Here is a 20,585-nt window from a genome sequence, read left to right as displayed (position 1 = left end):
AGTTGGCATATCTCGCTCCTGTATGCTCTCTTGTCTCTATCTGAGATTCTACCAGCAATGGTAAAATAATTTATACATTCTTTGAAAATAAAGGTACTTGAGTCTTGAATCTCCAATCTTGAGATTTGCCTCTTTACAGCCCGCCAGAAAACTCAGTAAAAAAAGACCAACAAACACCCAATTGGGGGTAGAGAGGGAGAAAAAAAAACACAAATCATGCAAACAACAAAAGCAAGCAACAGCATTCAGAATGATAGTGCGTCCATAGATATGAAGCCCGGAGCAGGCCCATGGCCCCCAGCCTCAGTTTATCACACAGCAGAGCTTGCAGATGCAAAGCCCAGAGCAGGCTCTCAGCCTCTGCCTTAGAGCGGCAGACAGCGGAGCAAACATCATGGAGGAGTGAGCAGAGCCCACCCATTCTTGCCTCTGGCCCTGACGCCCTGCCTTTTCAATCCATTCATCCCAGCGTCTAAATTGCCCAGGAAGGGAATCTCATCAAGGAAGCAATGCCCCTGGGAAACGCTTTAACTTATCAATGTGCCATTTTCAGGAGAGAATTAAAGTCGGTCATATTACACTGAGTGTACAGTCATGAATATGCAGGTTACGTAAAGGCAACAGATTCTTCTTCTGCCAAAGAATCTCATGAACCAAATGAGTTATTAAGTCAAACAGGTAATTTTGCAGTTACGACGTCTGATATGAATATTTATTCCCAATTTATTTAATTAAATTTACATTTCCCAGAGCACCATTGTGGGATTTGAACTCTTGTCTCCAGTTCATTAGTCTCAGAACCTGTGGATTATGAGGCCAGCAACATAACCACTACGCTACCATATCCCTAAAACATAACTTATAAGAAACTCTTTCGGGGGCTCATTAAACATGAGACATTCTTAGATTCTTGACATGACCTAAAAGCCCTCAAGTGAGACCTTGTCTATGCATTATGTTGATCAGGTTAGGCTGCTTCGTACTTTTGTGATCTGAAAGATTCTGTGGAGAGTACTCTTTATAAGCTGTGGAGTGCTTCACTAAATTAGGAGGTCATGGTGTGTCAGGTAAATCAACACTGAAAAATGTCCCCTTTGGCCATCATGGATTTGTAAAAGCTGGAGATTCTTTCTTGCAAAGTATAAAGCTTCAAAGGTACATTTTATTATAAAAGTATTACACAGAATTGAACTCTGAGATTCGTCTTCTCCAGATAGCCATAAAAAACCACGGATATAATTGAAAGAAAGATATCAACCTCCCTTCGCACAAGAAATTAAACGAAACAAAACTCGCAAACCCCTAACCCGCACGCAAAAAAAACCCAGCGACAATAAGATCAAACTCCCAACGTCTCTGTAGAAAACAAAAATCTAACAGATCGCTCATGTGGGAAAACATAAAACGCCAACAAGAACATCAGATTCCAAATCCCTAACCCCTCCCTCAGCCAAAAAAAGTAACATATCGCCAACCCACCAATCAACAACAACAAAGAAAACACAGAACAGCTGAAGGAGGCCAACATAAACTACAGTCTGCACCGATAATCACATACTGCATGTCTCGGAATGTGAAATGATAAGCTGATCCTATTCCGGGTGAACCATCTGGGCGTTTTACCTTCATTCCAGGCAGTCCTGAGCTTTAGACAATCCCTTCACACTTTAATGTTCGTTCCCTTATGCCCACCCCGCACACTGATCTATGACTACCTTGCTCTGATTTCAAACTGATCGAGAGGACGGAGGGGATGGATGCTGGGTGACTATGTAAGCTGGCCCTGCTGTCTTCAGAATGAGAAGTTTGGGAGGTTGACACAATTGTTGCCTAAGATCCTTAAGGGAATTAAACAGAGAATGACGAACAATTTCACCTTATTCGGAGCAGCAGAATCCAAGAACGTGCCCTACTATTGAAGAGGGTTAAATCTGAAAACATTCATATAATGGGTGAGCAATTAGTTCATAGAACAGAAGGCGCCATGGTAAAATGGCGGTTAGCGTGATGCTACTGTAGTTCGGGGTGTTCCAAGGTTCAGAGTTTTATTCCAAATGTCATTCTGTCAGAAGCTTCAGCATGTCCTCCCTGAGGAAGGCATGGGTTTCCCTCGAGTGCTCCAGTTTCCTTCTACAATCCAAAGGCGTACTGGGTAGGTTCATTGGTCATTGGAAATCGTGCTGCGATTAGGTCAGGGTTAATTGGGGTTATGGGGTTGCTGGGGTTTAATGGCTAAAAGGGCTGGAAGACCTAACCTGTACTGTAACTCTAAAAGGGGGGGAGGAGTAGGAGGAGGAGGAAGGGTGGGGGGGGGGGAGGGAGAGAGAAAGAGAGAGAGGGAGAGAGATCATTGAATCATTTATACTCCGATAATAAAACAAACTTGAGATTTGTTTCGTAGAACATAGATCAACAGCACTTTACAGTCAGCCACAAAAGAAAGAAATCCAGTAGAACCCATTAAAAAAGGCGGTCAAACACCTAATGTGCAGAAAAATAATGTGCAATCATTAAAAGTAAATAACATTCAGAACTGAAGTTCACAGAAGTGAGTCTCCAAACATGAAGCCAGTCACAGCCGATCCAGGAGCTCGTTAGTTGCAGGCCACAGCCTCAATGCAGTGCAGAGTCGATTCACTTAAGTATCAAGTAAATAAATGCTCAGGGAAGAAATTTTTGGGAAATACTTTATTCATAATTTGGTACACGTCATCGGGAGATGTGTATCAAAGTTGACTTTGGGCTTTCGTTTTCCAAAACTCTCAACCACTTGATGCATTCTTTATCCACAACAGGGTCAGCAATTGACTCACCTGCTAGCAATTGAAGAAATGAGCATCTATTGTTCATCAATAATTTCATTTTGCTGCTGTTAGTGACCATCGGAGTGGTGGGCAGTCTATAAGGGCTTTTGTCTACCAATCATGGTCCAGATTAGTCTTCTTCATTAAGCCAATGGCTTACATGCAGTTCCGATGAAGATGTTCCCATAACACTTTGATGAGGCACTTAAAGAATGTTGTCCCAGCAGCAATAAAGAGTGTGTGGAGCCAAAGGTGCACTTACTGCTGTCTTTATCTTTCTTGGGAGTAGGGTTGGATTTGGAAGGGGCTATTGAAACAGCTTGGGTGAGTAACTGTAGTTCATTTTGTAGGTATTACACACTGCAGACACAGTGGAGGAAATGGATGTTTAGTCCAACTGAAGGAATGCCAGTCAAACAGGCTGCTTTATCCTGGATGGCATTGACCTCAATGAGATTTGTTACGGGGTTAGTTGGGAATATTCCATCAGACTGATAGATAATGGATGGCCTTGAGCATCAGGAGATGGGTCAATTGTTACAGAATACTCAATTTCTGTTTTGCTCTTGTTCATGTATTGATATGGCCAGATTAATCCAGCTTCTGATCAATGACTCTCAGGATATTGATGGGAGGGGATTCGCACTTTGGCACTTTGATGGCGACATGGTGGTGTAGGGGTTAGCGCATGACTCCATTACAGATCAGGGCATCAGAGTTCAGTGTTCAATTCCGCTGCTGTCTGTAAGTTTGTACATTCTTCCCACAAGCATGTGGGTTTCCTCTGGATGTTCTATTTTCCTCCCATAGATGTACCAGTTTGTGGGTTAATTGGTCTTTGTAAATTGCCCTATGATTAGGCTAAGGTTAAATAAGTGGGCTGTTTGTCAGTGCGGCTCGTTGGGCTGAAAGGACCTGAACCACACCCTGCCTCTAAATATATAACAAATAAATCTGTAATCTCTAAGTAATACGTATAAATATAACTTGCCACTTATCAGTCCCAAGCCTGAATAGATTCATAGAGTAACACAAAGACAGCTAGGTCTTGTTCAACTGCAGCCAGCGGATGTGTCATTTGCTCAGGATTTGCGTACAGACTTAAACGTTGCACAGCCATGAGTGAACATCCCTACTCTCTACCTTATGATGGATGGAACAGCTGATGATGGTCGGACTGAGAACACTGCTCTAACGAACTCCTTCAGTAATGTACTTGAGCTGATGGTTCACCTCTGACAACCACAAGTCAGGGGTTCCCAGCTTATGGCCCACGGACCCCTTTGACTCATCTTTTAGGTCCATGGCATAAAAAAGGTTGTGAACCTCTGGTGTAAGTTATCATTTCAACCAAGGGAGTGATCTCCCTTTGATAAACATGGGTTTTAGTTTATTATTGTCACATGTACCAAGATGCAGGGGTACAGACAGTCATACAGATCAGATCATTACACAGAGCACTGAGACAAAACAAGGTAAAGCAGTAACAATGCAGAATAAAGTGTAACAGCTAAGGAGAAAGTGCACTGTGGGAAAACAATAAGGTGTACAATCATAACTATGCTCAGGACTTTAGTTTCAAGCTTTTTGATACTATACTGTGGCCTTGCTGTCAAGGGCAGCGTCACCAACAGCTCCCAACACCTAACCCCTTAGATTGCTAATCCTTTCATACCCCCACCAACCCTCTCCTCAATCAATCCCACTCCTGCACGAGAAGTCACCCCGACCAATTCTAACACATTTAAGATCTTGTATGGAATGATGGAATATTGCTGATGGTATCCGTCTTTCAGAGCAGTCAATAAGACCTTGTACTTCAAGTCCACTTCTTCAGCTAATCCCCATATCCTTTGAATCCCAATATATCCAGATTCAGGTTGGGAAATTTTCCATTCAGTACTTGATGTGTTCCGTTTTGTTGCATTCTGCTGAGTATTGTGGACGACCTATGTGGGCACCAGAATGTGTGGTGACATTTGTAGGTTGCAAGTGCCCTTGGGGGTGCTGTTTGTTAATGCAAATGATGCATTTCACCGCATGTTTCGATGTGCATGTGGAAATAAATTTGAATCTTGAATCTGGCGGGGTCTTATTCCTGACCAAAGTCTTCTTGCACAAAAATGTTGACTGAGAATACAGCCATGATAAGTGACACAATGCACAGGTACCGAGCTGGTTGGAGGATCAGAGGGCCCTTGTCAATGTTGGGGAGCAGCTGGTAACTATAGGATACATCTCACTATGACTTAGCACTTCAGAGGTGAATAAGATGCAATGTTCATAAGTCTGCATTATTTATTCATATATCAGCTTGATTTCAATGTTTAAGAGAAGTTTGGATAGGGACTTGGATGATAGGGATAGAGAGAGCTATGGTCCCAGTGCAGGTCGATGGGAGTAGGCAGATTAAATGGTTTGGCATGGACTCAATGGGCCAAAGGGCCTGTCTTGGTGCTGTACTTTCCTATGACTCTAACCCAAGTCAAAAATGCAAGTCATCCCACAATGATGAAGCATTACCAGTTCTCAGTGCTTGCACCTGGCCTCTTGTATAGCACAGAAAACCCACCTGTGAGGTTCATTAAAGATGCAAGGAGCTGCTAACAATACATTCTTTTTATTGAATAATAACATGGAATGATGTCAAGCAATAATGAAAGAATAGAACAGACCTGTCACCCTCAGTTAAAAATAGAAGCTGCTTAACATCTGAGAGCCTGCCCTTAACCAACATTGTTTATTGTTGGCGCCAGAATGTGTGGTGCCGGCTGTCCCTTGCACAACCTCAGGTGTGTTGATTGTTAACATAAATGGCACACTTCACTGTATGCTTTGATGTAGAGGTGATAAACTTCAATCTTAAATCTTGAGCAATTTTCTATTCTGAGGCCTTTTCTGGTCTGTCGATGTAAGCTTTTTGAAAACAAGTAGTAAAAAGAACCTGAAGATCAGAAGGTAGAATTCTGACTGGCTTCTGATGGCGTCAGTCTCAACAGTGTTTGCTGGATCTTAGTGTCCAGTGGCTTGGATAATACTTTATTATTAGCTCAGTTTGGGCCTTTGATGTTGCAGTGTTCGTCGAGCTTGGCATCAGCTCGGTGAACACCACAGCATTGAGCCCACCCTTGCGTGTTTTTGCACCGACCAATTAGCCAATACACACTACATACTTCCTCCAATTCAGTCTCTGACTGAAATGTTAACAGTAACAGGAGAGTCAGTTGTCAAAAAAAATTCATCACCTACTTGTAAGAGGATCTAATGTGTTTCAAAGCAGGCTACCAAAGTGAGTCAGCTTTTGGAATGAATACATCGCTAACCCATCATGTCACTGATCTAAGGCACAGTAGTTTAAGGTATAACAAACCAGGGGTGTCAGGAGTTTGACTGATAATCTGTCAAAGTGGAAATATGTAGAGCTGTTATTAAAAGCAAGAGCTTTAGCTATTTTCTTGTCTGTGACTTATTAAGGCAGGAACAAAACTAAGGAAAACATGAAAAATTTCAAACCTTCTTTCTTTAGCCTTACCAATAAAGAAACTAGGTCAACCAGCAGTCTGTCTTTGTGGAATTTTTCTGCTCTTGAAAAGCAGCTGGATAACATACACAAAATGCTGGCGGGTCTGGTAGCATCTATGGAAGTGAACAGTTGACGTTTCAGGCTAAGTCTCTTCAGGACGGAAATAAAAGGGGGGAAGGCGCCAATAATAAAAAGCTGGGTGGGGGAAGAGGGGAAGGAGGACAAGTTAGAAGGTGATGGGCGAAGCCAGATGGGTGGGAAAGGTAAAGAGATGATGGAAAAGAAGGAATCTGATAGGAGAGGAGAGTGGATCATAGGAGGAAGGGAAGAAGGGGACCTGGAGGAAGTGATAGGCAGGTGAGAAGAGGAAAAAGGCCAGAGTGGGAAATAGAAGAGGGGATAGGAAGGTGAAATCAATACCAGTGCCATCAGGTTGGGGGCTACCCAGATGGAATGTAAGGTGATGCTCCTCCACCCTGACACTGGCCTCATCTTGGCACAAGAGGCAGCCATGGACCAACATGTCAGAATGAGAATTAAAATGTTTGGCCACTGGGAACTACACAAAGATAGTCAGTATGTTCTCACAGCAGAGGAATGGACTACCCAGCCCAACTGGCCCCAGATGGAATTCACAGATCCTACATCCTCAAACCTCCTCCAACTCTTTTCATCTAACACATCCTTCTCCCTTTCAAACTGATTTAGCTTTTTTTCTGAAATACATCTAACTTTGTTGCCTCTACTGAATTTAGTCTTATAGTCCTTTGGCCCAACTGGTCCACACTGTGACCAATATTCCCACCTAAGCCATTTCCATTGCCTTTAGCTCCAGCAAAAGGGTTCCAACCCTATTTTATGACATGGACCCTTACCATTAACAAAGGAGTCTGTGGACACCAGGGGTTGTTCCCTTTCCTATCCATGTACCTGTACAATGTTGTTAATGTATCTGCCTCAACCACTTCCGCCAACAACACATCCTATATACTGCCCACCCACTGAGTGAAAAAGTTGTTCCTCAGGTTCCAATTAAATCTCCTGCACCTCATGTTTTTGATTCCCTAACCTGTGAGAAAGACTCTATCAATGGCTCTTGTGATTTTATACACCAGTATAAGATCACCCCACATTCTTCTCAGCTCCAGTTTGAAACGTCCTAAACTGCTCAACTCGTATTCACAAACTCAGTACTTCCTTGCAAATCTCCTCCTCTTTCCAGCTACTGGCACCTTCCCTATAGCAGGGCGACCAAAACTGAACATTCATTTATGACCACATTATACTACTGCCCCCAATTTTAGCCTCCCCTGTTGTGGGGAACATATGTGCTGCAAGCTATCCAAAGCAACCCCTTTCACAACTTCAAGCAGATTGCAACCTGTTTAATCTTTCTTGACAGACACAACCTCCAACGTACGGATCTTGGCTTGGAGAAGCGTGTATGCATGTGGTAAACAAAGAAATTATCCAAGGATTCCTTGCTCTCAAGGCACCAGTCTAAACAGCAATAGGATAAGCTGAAGTAATACATAAACAAAATGCTGGAAGCACTCAGCAGGTCAGGCAGCATCTATGACAGTGAATAAACAGTCGACAATTCGGGCCAAGACCCTTCTTCAGGACTGATAAAAAAAAAGGCAGGGGGAGAGGGGAAGGGATGATAGCTCAAAGGTGATAGGTGAAGCCAAGTGAAAGGTAAAGGGTTGGAAAAGGAATCTGAAACCTGAGGAAAGTGGACCTCAGGAGAAAGGGAAGGAGGGGAATCCAACAGGAAGTTATAGGCAGGTGAGAAGAGGTAAAAAGCCAGAATGGGAAATAGAAGAGTGTAGAGGAAGGGTATGATTTTATTTTAACGAGGAGAAATTGATATTCATGCCATCAGGTTGGCGGCTATCCAAACAGAAGATAAGCATTGCTCTCCCACCCTGAGGGTGACCTCATCTTGGCACAAGAGGAGTCCATGGACTGACATGTCAGATCTGGAATAGGAATGGGAATTAAAACGTTTGACTACTGGGAAGTTCCGCTTTTGGTGGATGGAGCGGGCCTGATCCCTTGTTTTCCCTTTTGTGAGCCTGCACTCAAGGCCCAACTGTCAATCAACATTGGTGGCACTGCCGCACCTTCCGAAGAGATAAATGAAAATGATAATCAAAATTCAAACAGGAAACCCTTTATTTTTTTTTATATATATTCCTTGCACTTGGCCCACACACACACTAAAATATGCTTTGTCCAGAGACAGCAATGTCATTCACAGAAAATTTCTTATGAATCAGATCTCTGGTTATGCTCACATTTTGTTCTATAAGAATACTGCAAATTACTCTGGATTTACACATTGATCATTGTTTATTATTATGAGAGATTCTATAGATGCTGGTAACCTAAAGCCACACACATGATGGAGAAAGTCAGCAGGGTCTCGGCACGAAATGTTGACTGCTTATGCCCCTCAAGAGGTTCTGTCTGACCTGCTGAGTTCCTCCAGCATTTTGATCATTGTTCATGAGTAGGGCAGTAAGATCAGGAGGCTCAGGGGGTGTTGGTACATGTTATTTGGGAAATGTGCTGTGGTGGAACATCAGCCTGAGAACCTAAGATCTGAATTAAACCTCAACATTCGCTGCTGCCTGAGTGGAGTCTCATGTTCTGGTGAAAGGTCCCAGATCTGAAACATGAACTGTTTCTTCTTCCACAGATGCTGCCTGAGCCACTGAGCTATTGCAGTACTGTATTCTGTTGAATCTCCATGACACGCTGGTTGGGGTAGCCTAGCTGGCTACTTGCTTCCAATTGAAGGGCAGTGGCAGAATCTGGTGGGTGGCATTGAAATGCGGAAGAACAAAATGGAGTTAGCTGGGTGCTTGATAACTCAACAGTACAATGTTAAGGATCTGCCATACATAGTGGGAATAATAAGCTGCAGAGTAAACAGGCCAGGATCATTGTCACACATTGGGTTCAAACCACTTTAATTGCCCAGTATCTAAAGCAAAAAGTTGCCCATGATATTGTGCTGACCTTTTAACCTACTCTAACGATGTCCTCCCGCTTAGCATTCCATTTTTCTTTCATTAAAGTGCTTAAGAATCTTTTAAATGTCCCTGGTACAAGACTCAATAGTTCGCTGACCGAACTGCAGATGGGATCAAAAGATGGAGAATTTGAGCTGATTGAAGCAATGAACTGATGAGATGGGAGATAATTCTGGCCTATTTCCTCTCACTTCTGAGCGATCCATCACCTCTCTTGACGTACAAAACAGAGGAGGGTGAGTTTGCATCGTTTGTTAGCTCCTGTTTAGAAAAAGTGCTGCATAGTACAGCATTGCCACTGAAGGTCAAACTGATCATATGGGCCCCTTGTTTAATGGTATTGGTCCATGGCATAAAAAGGTTGGGACTCCCTGGTTTTGAACACAGAACAATGCAGCACAGAAATGGGACCTTTCGCACATGACGCTGTGCCAAATTAATTAAGGTTATGATGCCCAATTAAACTAATCCCTGCACACGGACCACATCCCTCCATTTATTGAATATTTGTGTGCCTGTTGCCCATCCAAGAGCCTCTTAAACACCTTGATAATACCCACTTCCACCACCAGCCCTGGCAGTGTATTCTAAGCACCACCTAAGCCAAGCACATCTTCTTCGAACTTTTCTTCCCATCTCCTTAAATGCATACCCTTTGATATTAGACATTCCAACCATGAGAACCAGCAGTCTGCTCAGAATTTTATATCCATACTTCCCATCAGTTCTCTCCTCAGCCTGTACTGCTCCAGTGAAAATAACTAAACCAGGAAGCATGATTTGTGTATCAATACGTGTGGCGATCCAATGACAAGCATTGAGTTTCGCAACATTGGAAGCATTAGGCGCAAGTTTAGTAACAACATAATGCATGTGGCAGACATGGTAGCATTGCAGCTATGATGATACCATTACAACCTGGGGCATTCCAGAGTTCAGAGATCAATTCTGGTGCCGTTCTGTAAGGAGTCTATGTCCTCCCTGTGTGGGTTTTCCCCAGGTGCCCTGGTTTCATCCCACAGTCCAAAGGCATATTGGGTAGATTAATTAGTTCTTGGAAATTGTCACATAATTAGGTTAGGGTTAATCGGGGTAGTGCGGTTACTGGGTCACGTGGTTCAAATGGCCAGAAGGGCCTACTCCACACTGCTTTGCTAAATAAAAAAATATAAAACCCTAGCTTGACTTAATAGCAAATGCCTTCTAATCCAGGCAGCACCCTGGTAAACCTTCTTCACCCTCTCCAAAGCCTCCAGATCTTTTCTATAATTGGGAGAGAAAAAGTGAATGCAATACTCCACATGCAGCCTAACTAGAGTTTTGTAAAGCTACAACTTCACTTCCTGACTCTTAAACTCAGTGCCATAACTTAATAGTGTTATGTCCGTGGCCCCCTCCTTTGTGAGAATCGCCAGATCACTGTTGGGTTGAGTCAAAAGGGGGCCCAAGACATGAGGGGGAGACGTGCAGGATGTCTCGTTTCTCCCCCCCCCCCTCCCATAGCGATGTAAAGCTACGGGACATGGCCATTGTCTCTTGGAGACAGATTTGTGGATTGAGATGCTCTGCTACGTGAATGCACTCGGGCAAAGTGGGCTGGTTGTGGGAGAGATTGCATCACCCCCAACCTGATTGACATCTACGACCCTGCGAGTCAGAATAAAAGAGGGGCTGTAGGGACAACCCCTCAGACACACCAGAAGAAACGTTAAGCAACCACGTAACAGCAGACGGTCATCGGAAACCAAGCCACGTGCGTTCAATTCCGTTGCTGGAATTGGTGGCTGGAACCACGGAAAACAGCTCTTTAGCTAACAACGGGGAAACCCGCTCCCCTGACTCAACGGATTGGCATCATAAAAGACTTGGGCAAGTTTAAACGCCTCCCTCTCTTAAACCCAAAACACTGCAGCCTGAACGAGCTAATGACTTTTAGATTTCCATCGGACATTACATTATCCCCTAGACAATGATAGAGTCACGTTTTATTGGTTATGATCATACCTGCGCTTTAGATTTAGTATTGACGATGTATATTATCTGCATGTTTGCATTAATCTTATTTTTGTGCCCCTTTATCAATAAATACTTTTAAAAATAGTATCATCAGACTTCAACGGACCTCTCTATCCTTGCTGGTAAGTGATCCAGTTACGGGATTTCGTAACAATAGCAGCAAGCAGGTCACACATCTTCTTTACCATCTTATCAATGTGTGTGGCCACTTTCAGGTATCCATGGATTTGGACCCCAAGACTCCTCTGTATATCAACAATGTTAAGGATCTGCCATATATAGGGGAATAATGAGCTACAGAGTAAACAAGTGAAGATCATTATCTCACATGGGGTTCAAACCATTCTTGGGTTTTTGCTCAGTGCCTCCAAAGGAGAGTTGCAAGTGTCCGAGCCAAGTGGCTGCAGACTTAACTCGGGATGGTCATCACAAGGTCATTCAGACCTGCCTCACTGATCACCAGAATGAACCCGGCTCAGTGTCGGCGGTGTAACTCCGCAAATAGTGTGGACAAAGACTGCCAAGGCACACAATTCTGCATGTAAATCTGTCCTCAGATGGAAACTTCAAATGAAATCTACAGGCCTATTCTGTGAAGCCAGGAGAAGAACATGAGGGTGTTCTAGAGTCATGGAACAACACAGCATAGAATCAGGCCCATTGGCAGATCTAGTCCATACCTATCCTGCCTCATCACATTGACCCACTGGTGGACCACAGCTTGGATACATACTCCAACTGAACCCCCATCTACCAGTTCTGCTGGCAGCTCGCACACACGCACCACTCTAAGTGAAGAAGCTCCCCCTCAGGTTGCTCTTAACATTTCACCTTTCACCATCAACTTATTTTCTCTAGGCCTAGTCACGTGTAGACATGGTTTCTTTAATCAGATTGCAAATGTTCAAAATCTTTTTTCATGAACAAAATGCTATCATCAGGATGTCTAGCTTGTCTTCTCCTTTTAAAGTTCAGACTGTCTTTTCTTGACCTTACAAAGTCAATCATAAATGTGTGAAGTGCAGTCCCTTCTGTCATTTGGGTAAGCCAGCACCCACTCTGTGCACAGCAAGCTCCAAAAAAAAAGGGATAATTATCTTCTTCAGTGATGTTGAATAAAGGATAAATACTGACCAGGAAGTAACTCACCTCTTTGCAAGTGAATGGTACGGGAGGATCTTTTGATGGTGGGACAGAACAGGTAACATCATTTTAGGATCACCCAAAAGATGCCCTTGCTGAATTAGAATGGCACGGGAGATTAGCAGTTAGCATAACACTTTACAGTGCCAGGAATCAGAAGATCATGGTTCAATCCCCACTATGTTGCTGTCTGTAAGGAGTTTGTACATCCTCCCTGTGACCGCGTGGGTTTACTCCGGGTGTTCTGGTTCCCTCCCACATTCCAAAAGACCTGTGGGTTAGGGTTGGTAAATTGTGGCCATGCTACATCAGCGCCGGAAGCGTGGTGACACGCACAGGCTGCCCCCGGCACATCTTCAGGTTGCGTGGGTCACTGATGTAATCAATGCATTTCACTGTCTCTTTCTATATATACGTGACAAATAAAGCTAATCTAGTTCTCCAGCGCCACATTGGAGACTCAGTCTAAATCTTTCTGCTCAACTCTCTGGAATGAGAATTCAAATCACAGTCTTCTGACTGAGATAGAAAGGCAGATACTTGTGTGTCTCAAGGGGACTAAATTCATCCACAGAGTTCACACTAACAAAATTCTCTCAAATTTTGTGACATCAACACATCTGATTATACATTAAAATTAAATATGGTGGAATATATATATATATATGTATACACAAATTCAACAAAATAAAAGTGGACAATATTGAAGAATAGCAGTAATTAATGGGGACAAGGTAGTCCAAAACAATACTTTTCATTCAAAGTACTCTCGCTTTTCTATTAGAAACTAATCAATTAAAGTTTCAATTGATGGTCTTGTTACGGCCTTTCTTGCCTCAGAGGTGCAGTATTGGGGCTCTACGCCTTTGGGTTGCTCCAGTGTTGTCACTGTTGACGAAGCGACTGGAAGAATTGGATCAACGCCCTTTGCTTCAACTTGGCGGAAAATCACCTGTGTGTCATATTTATAACTAGAGAAATCTTTACAGAGACTGAGAAGTACTTTGGAAACAGCTTCAATATCAATGATTAGAAATACCTGAATCTGAGTCTCTTGAATTTGATTAGCAACAGAGCAAAGCAACCACTGACAAAAGCATTGTAACACTGCAATTGTAATTCACTGTGAATAGAAGATCCTTGATAAAGCCATCATTGCTAGATCTAGAATCAAACTAGGTGCAGCACTTAGCCAAAAGGAAAGAATCGCTTTCAGTCATCGAAGTCTGGGATGTCATCATAGGAGTAACCTCGGTATCCCCTGGAGGCATAATATGCAATACGAAGGTGGTAAAAGCCAGGAAGGAAAACCAGAATCCCGATGATCAGCACTGGCCAGGTCGTGTCACTGTACTGAAAGGGGATTAAAAAAAAAGGGAAGAAGTGATTTATCTTCATAAAAGTTTAGCACTTTGTTCAATAGAGCATCAACTTTGTGGTAACTGATGGGGTGGAGATTAATCTTTTATTGGTAGAATGTGTCTTTCAATCTGACCTCGATAGCAATGAGTCTTTGATGTTAGCTTGCAGGCATTGATTTCATTACCTGCTGGCATGACATAATCAGTGCGCAGTTGCTGGTGTTTCTCTCTAGGAATGTTCGTGTTTATTTAGCCCCCCCCCCCCACCTCAGTTCTGATTGGCTATCACTTCAGTTGACCTTTTAATTCTAATTGCTCACCTTTCTTGGGGGTTCGTAGATGGTGTCTACTTTGAAATGCTTGTTTCCGGAGTTTGCCATCTAAAAAACTTAGAGCCAAAGAAATGCGAGCCAAGCAAATTCAAGGGTCAACTGAAGGGGGTAGCCAATCAGGACCGAGGCAAGTGAACGGGGGCCGATATAAACACCAACAACTGCGCACTGAGGATGTCTGCTTGACTGGCGATGAAACGTCTGCAAGCTAATTGCCAAGCTTGGCGAATACTGCAACAACAAACGCCTCAACCCGAGCTAACAATATTCACCACCATCCGCGGGAATGAGCTTTCACCTCTACTTTGAGAGCAGATTGGAATTTGAATCAGAATCAGGTTTATTATCACTGACAAAGGTCATGAAATTTGTTGCTTTGTGACAGTAGTACAGTATAAGCTATAAAAATTACTATGATACAGTAATAAAAACAAATAAATCGCGCAAAATGGGCAGTGTTCACGGGCCATTCAGAAATCTGATGGCAGAGGGGAAGAAGCTGTTTCTAAAATGCTGAGTTTGTGCTTTCAGGCTCCTGTGTTTCTTCCCTGATGATAGTAATGAGGAAAGGACATGCTCTGGTTGGTAAACGAGGTAAAGTTCCTCCCTGCGCTATTAGGCACATTGGGTGGTAACTATGCCATTTCTTTAGTGCTTATCTGCTTTACAAGACTGAGTTGCTAGCACAACACTCAACCTAGAGTGCAAGGAGCCAACTGGATTTGAACCCAGGACCCCCTTCTCTGAAGTCTGGTGCGGATAGCACTGCACCGCAGGCACAGATCTACTCTGGTTGGTGAGGATCCTTAACGATGGATGCCGCCTTCCTGAAGATGCCCAGTTATCCAGCGGCAGACAAAACTCATGTGTTATGAGGGTGCAGTAGCTGAGGTTAAGACGGAATGAAGTGACGGAATTGGGGTCAGCTATCCCTCCTCCATCTCCCCTGGTGGGAAGATGTCACTTGACTTACCGAACTGTCGATGTATCCGGTCAGCAGGAGAGCACCAATTGTGATCAGCAATGTGCCAATCAGAAAGAGAACAGCAGCCAGTGCAATAGCCTTGTATGGAACCTTTGGAGCATTCTTCTTAAACTGGAAAAAAAAGGGAAAGAAACAAACGCCCTCAGTCAGGTAACCTGTCAGTACTGGGACTATCTGGCTTCAAACTTAACAGTAAATCAGACAAGCTAAGTTGCAGAGGTCTCCTCACAAACATTTCAACACCAATATTTAAACTGTATGAACTGTTCAGGCAACAGCCTGACACAATTGTTCTCACATCATTAGACTTACGGACAGAATGACAGCCTCCTCCACTATAATCTTTGGGTTTGGCCTGTCCCACACAGCAGGACAAATCTGATAGAAGGGTTAGCACAGTGATATATATGCACCAGTTCGAGGAGTTCTCAATATTGACTCCAAACCCAGGTGAAACAAGTGTACAATGTCCTGTGTACGTTACTCAAAATGGCTTCTTTGGTTTGTTACGAGTAGGAATGCTTCTTTGTCGGATAAGTGTTTCTCTCGCCGTTGTTTCACTTTAGAATGGCTGATATGGTAATTGTATTCATTTGTTAATCAATGGGGAATGTTATTGTGTCTTGTGAGGCTGGGAACTTGGGGGAGGGGTTTTCGCGTGTTTTTTGGTGTGGGGGGAGTCGGGAGAAAGACGCCGAGGGAGGTGGACGTGCGCTCGGAAGACCACCGGGGAGTCCGGGGTGGAAGACGTGGAAGTCGGAGGCAAGCGACGAAGGGTTGATTGGTTCGATGGTTGAGCTCCAACGAGTGCACTAAACAGACTGAACTTTGATAAGTTGGCGCCTTTTGTTTTTTTCTCTCTTTCTCTCTCTATATATATATATTGTATTGCCTAATACTCTTTTAATTTTAGTAAACTCTTTAAAGTGTATTTCATAACGGTATTTGTTATGGGCTTGATACTGTTGGCGGGCGCGAGGCATAAACTCGATTCTCACAGCACCTGCGCGAACGGGAGATGGGTTGGTGAGTGGCTGGATCTCCGTTTCCCCTAGACATTTACCAGCCTTTTGGGTAAATGTTACACAAGGCAAGGAAACGTCCACCTGATTACTAGCAATCGCCTTCCTCCAGTAGGTGTGGCAATTTGAAAAGCAGTTGGAAGAAGCAATGAAAGCACCAAAGGCATGTGATTGGAATGTCAAAGTCTATCACCATGAGTAGCACAGACCACGATGGCTATCCTTCCAGCAGATGTGCAGTTTAAACTGCCATTGTAGTCGGCACAGACATCACAGGCCAAAGGAGCTTTTCCTATGCTGTCAAGTTTTATGAAGACACTGGAGATGAGGGCAACACGCAAAACCCTGTCGGAACTCACTGAGTTGGGCACCATTTATGAAGGGAAATGGACAGTTGGTGTTTTGGAACACTAGACAGGGAATTTTGACCGTCCATCTCCCTCCATATATGCTGTCTGATCTGCTGAGTTACTCTGGCGTTTTTCATGCTGCTGTACTGTTCTACGTTCACTGAAAACTAGTGTCAGACTTCTGTGTGATGACACTCCTGTGAAGCCTCCAAGAGCACTCTGCTTTATTATAAGCTCTATTTAAGCAACGGGATGTACGGGGTGTCTAGGGAGGGGTAGCACCTCGGGTGAAGGAGTTTGTAATGTCCATTCCAAGGCAGCTCACTCATCTTTTCTCCCCATTCAGACAAGCAGCTCTCACCTGTGGCTCCAAGTAGCTGTTTGCATGTGATAGCAGCCACACCCCGGTGCACCATTTCGACTGGTGGGCGGGGGAAAACAGCTAAACCAGGTCTTCATACCCTGGTGAGATAGGGACATTTCTGTCCAAGCATGCAAAGTCAGCTCTGGCCAACTGGGCGGCTGAGATCTACAGTGAGATCCAACGGCCAGGAAGATGGTACTACAACACTCTGTGGAGAGCGAAGGGCATGACAAGGCACAGAAGACGTCATGGTCATCCACTGCAGACAAGACTCCAGTTTGTGGCACTTGTTCGTACAACTGAACCCGGACTTCAGAGGTCAAGAGAGTGGAACTGCCCCAGAGCAACGCCTTTCCCACTTTAAAAAATCTCCCAGAGAGATTTTTGTCATCGGTGGACGTGATGGACAACTATCACTTAAGTACTAATCGGTGCTGGCCCCTCTCTCCAGCAGTCAAAGTGAAACTAACTGGAGTCGAGACTGATCCTCAGATTCAACTTACTTTACATGAACCGGTTATCAAACCTAGATGACTTCTGGTGTGGATAGTCAGGAAGGGCACCGATCAAGGAATTCAGCAGAGCAGAGAGCTTTCAATCGTCCTGCCACTGTTACCAATCTAGCTCTGGACAAGGAGCCCAAAAAGAACATAGCGTTTGGGAATCCACCATTGCCAGTACCAACCTGCAGGTCAATGTAGCCGTCATCGCTGTCGGCGAGCTTGGAGTACTTCACCTTGCTGCTGGAGACCCCAGTGGCGGCATTATTACGTGAAGGCATCATACCATAACTCGTCAGCAGCTGGAGAAAGACGACAACGATGTTAGGCTGACAGGTCATCGTGCACAAGGATGTGCTGGAACCTCATCACTCCACAACACAACCACATACAACGTGTGGTGCACTATGTTGGTTCATCACATGAAATGGTGTCCACTGAACCAGCATTAAAACCGGGAAATCCATGGAAGTCCCAAACAGATAGAACCACTTCCTGAAAGTCCCTTCACTCTGGAGCAAGAAGCATTACACTTTTCATTTGGCCTTGAACCCTGTGTTTCTATTGCCTGCTCGTGTGGACCCTTAGTACCCTCACCTTTCACTTCAATTCTCTCCCCTCCACCCTCTCAGTCCTCTCCTTCTTCCTCCCCTCCATGTCACTCTCCCACTTAATTCTGCTCCTCCTTCCACCACTCTGCTTCCCTTACCTCCCCACCCGCCAACAGTCCCCTCTTTCTCCTGCTCCTCCTTCCCCTTCCACAACCTGCCACCTTCAACCACATCCTCTTCTTCTTTTGCACCAATGGTGGCTTGCACCTATCAGGAAAGTGCATTACCAATACCTTCTGTAATGAGGTATGAAGGGAGCCATGATGGGGACCAGATCCTACCTCCCAAACCTGTTTTAATTTAAAAGTTCACCAAGGTCCTACTTGATTGAACCATCTCTGCCTCAGGTGCTGCAAGCTGGACACCACAGATCTATCCAATAATTGCCTTAACAGCTTTCTATGTCCTAACGAATATCTGTGACACACCATGATCACATGTTCCACCCTCTCTGGGACCTTACAAACTCACACCACCATTCCCAAGCTTACTAACAAATGCCCACGTGGTGGGCAAACCCGCACGTCCAAACCTCAGTCTTGCCATTTCATCTTTAAGGAGGCCATCTTCCCTCGTATTCCTTCCCAAAAGGCCCCTCACTGAATTGATGGAAACAAATTGTAATACCACCTCCCTATCCCACAATTTTTGCATTTCCAATCCCAGCCAACCTAATGCAATATTTGGCTTCACACTTTCCCATATTAACTATAATATCTACCTAAAATGCCTGCTTTGCTATAACATCTGCCCTTCCATTACCCGATCCATCCAACAAAACCGTACTCCTATTCCCACACTCTCCAGAACATATAGATTATAATACACTTCCATCAACAGACCAGGTCTCCTTAAACACTCCAATTTCAAACTCTGCAGTACCGAGGTAGAGTCTGAGCAGATCTCGACTTTATTTGGCTTAACTTGTTCAACCCATTACAGATTAATGATAACAGCCATAAATTCTGCTACAGACAGACAACCCATCTGTCAGCCTTTGCCCACTTCAACATTAAACCAGAGGATATATATTCCAGAGCCCACATGGTTACTAACTGGCTCTTTAGAACTACCTGTAAAGATGGGCAAAAAAGGAAATATACTGCGTCCGTAAATGACCAGACACCCTCTCACCACCACAGATAAGACCCCAGTGACGTTATCCTCCAGTAATGTTAAATCTATCCCCACATCTGGAAATTTTCAAGGTGGAACTCCTGGCCACGGTTGGGATAATCTGCAAATCCCCAAGACCATACTCCCCCAAATATTCCTTAAATATTCGTACGAAACATTTGCCAACTCCGCTGGTACGTTCCCAATAATCCATTAAGACAGAATACGACAAATGGGACCCTTCCCCCCCCCCCACCCTACAAAGAAAGTCCAGTAAGCACAGCTCAATTTTTCTCCCCACAGGTCAAAAGGCATTTTGCCAGTTTCAACCCCCGATGCCTCTCTTGGTGTGGTCCGGACTGTTCCACTGCAGATTCTAATTCCACTGGCCTGCAGGACATCCAACCTATATATTAAAAAATGAACGAGCGGCCTCCCTATAAATCCCACAACCACGACCCAGATAAGAGCGTATTAAAGTGCGACACACCCCTAGAAGCGCCCCAGCCATAAAGCTCATAAAGTTAATGGCCTGCTTACATTTATCCTTCAAAAACTTTATATGTCTTCCCCGAGTCAGTCTCGCACCCAGCCATTGCCCCAAATACTATGAACACAGGAACTCACCCGGACATCAATTCCATTCTCTCACCACAGCCGCTTCCCGTCCGTGCTCCAGAAATGTCCGATGCAGCACAACAGCCAAACACTTTGGTTCCACCTCGCTGTCTCTGTGAAACGCCCGGAGACGCTATTTGTTCAGAGTTAAACCTGGGAACTCCACACAGTGATTAACTTTCCTTTTGATATTGCTTTGCAAAAGAACAAACGTAATTCCCCCACCGTCAGTAGTACTGAGCGCACATTGCAGAGCTCCTAGGCTTTGTTTTATTATTTTTTCCCCCATTTTAAATCTTCACAAGCCGATACATTTTAGATCTGCTTTCAAAATTCTCCCCCCATCTTAAGAAATATTTCACATAGATGGTCACAATTCTCCGCAAACTTTATACAAGGGTAACAAAACTACCTCAGCTTTGAAAATGAAACAAGAATTGCAGATGTTGGAGATCTGAAATAATACAGAAAATGCAGGAAACTCTCACCAAGTCAGGCTGCTTCTGGGCAAGGAGAAACAGACTAAATGCTTTGGATCAAAAAAAATTTGTCATGCTTGATGAATGTTTCCAACGGATTTCTCTTTTTATTTCAGGCTATTTCTGAAGCATTTCTTCAATTAAATCATTCACTCTTTCCTTTTCTACAGATGCTGCGTGAAGCATCTGCCAGATGAAGGGTCTCGGCATGAAATGTCAACTATTTGCTGTATTTCCCTTCAAAGATAATGCCTGACCTATAAGACCCTAAGACAAAGGAGCAGAATTCGGCAATTCGGGTCATCAAGTCTGCTCCACCG

At 44.0% G+C, this 20,585-nt stretch overlaps 1 protein-coding gene across 2 annotated transcripts; it reads right to left on the bottom strand.

Moving 5' to 3' along the window:
- Positions 1-5,405: 5,405 nt before the first annotated feature.
- LOC132391617 (transmembrane protein 230-like) lies at positions 5,406-19,927 on the bottom strand. 2 transcript variants are annotated; one of them, XM_059965039.1, is made up of 4 exons: positions 19,796-19,927; positions 17,627-17,743; positions 15,194-15,316; positions 5,406-13,880 (listed from the first exon to the last, which is right to left on the bottom strand). In XM_059965039.1, the coding sequence occupies exons 2-4, from the start codon at positions 17,723-17,725 to the stop codon at positions 13,740-13,742; spliced, it is 363 nt and encodes a 120-aa protein (XP_059821022.1). In that variant the 5' UTR covers positions 17,726-17,743; positions 19,796-19,927; the 3' UTR covers positions 5,406-13,739. The 2 variants fall into 2 exon arrangements, with proteins under 2 accessions (XP_059821022.1, XP_059821033.1); XM_059965050.1 differs by having other exon boundaries at positions 19,709-19,801.
- Positions 19,928-20,585: the final 658 nt, after the last annotated feature.

The sequence above is a fragment of the Hypanus sabinus genome, chromosome 1 (assembly GCF_030144855.1).
Source record: "Hypanus sabinus isolate sHypSab1 chromosome 1, sHypSab1.hap1, whole genome shotgun sequence".
In the NCBI taxonomy this organism is placed as follows: Eukaryota; Metazoa; Chordata; class Chondrichthyes; order Myliobatiformes; family Dasyatidae; genus Hypanus; species Hypanus sabinus.
Note: the sequence above shows the minus strand (reverse complement) of the source record. Positions and strands in the feature narration are given on the sequence as shown.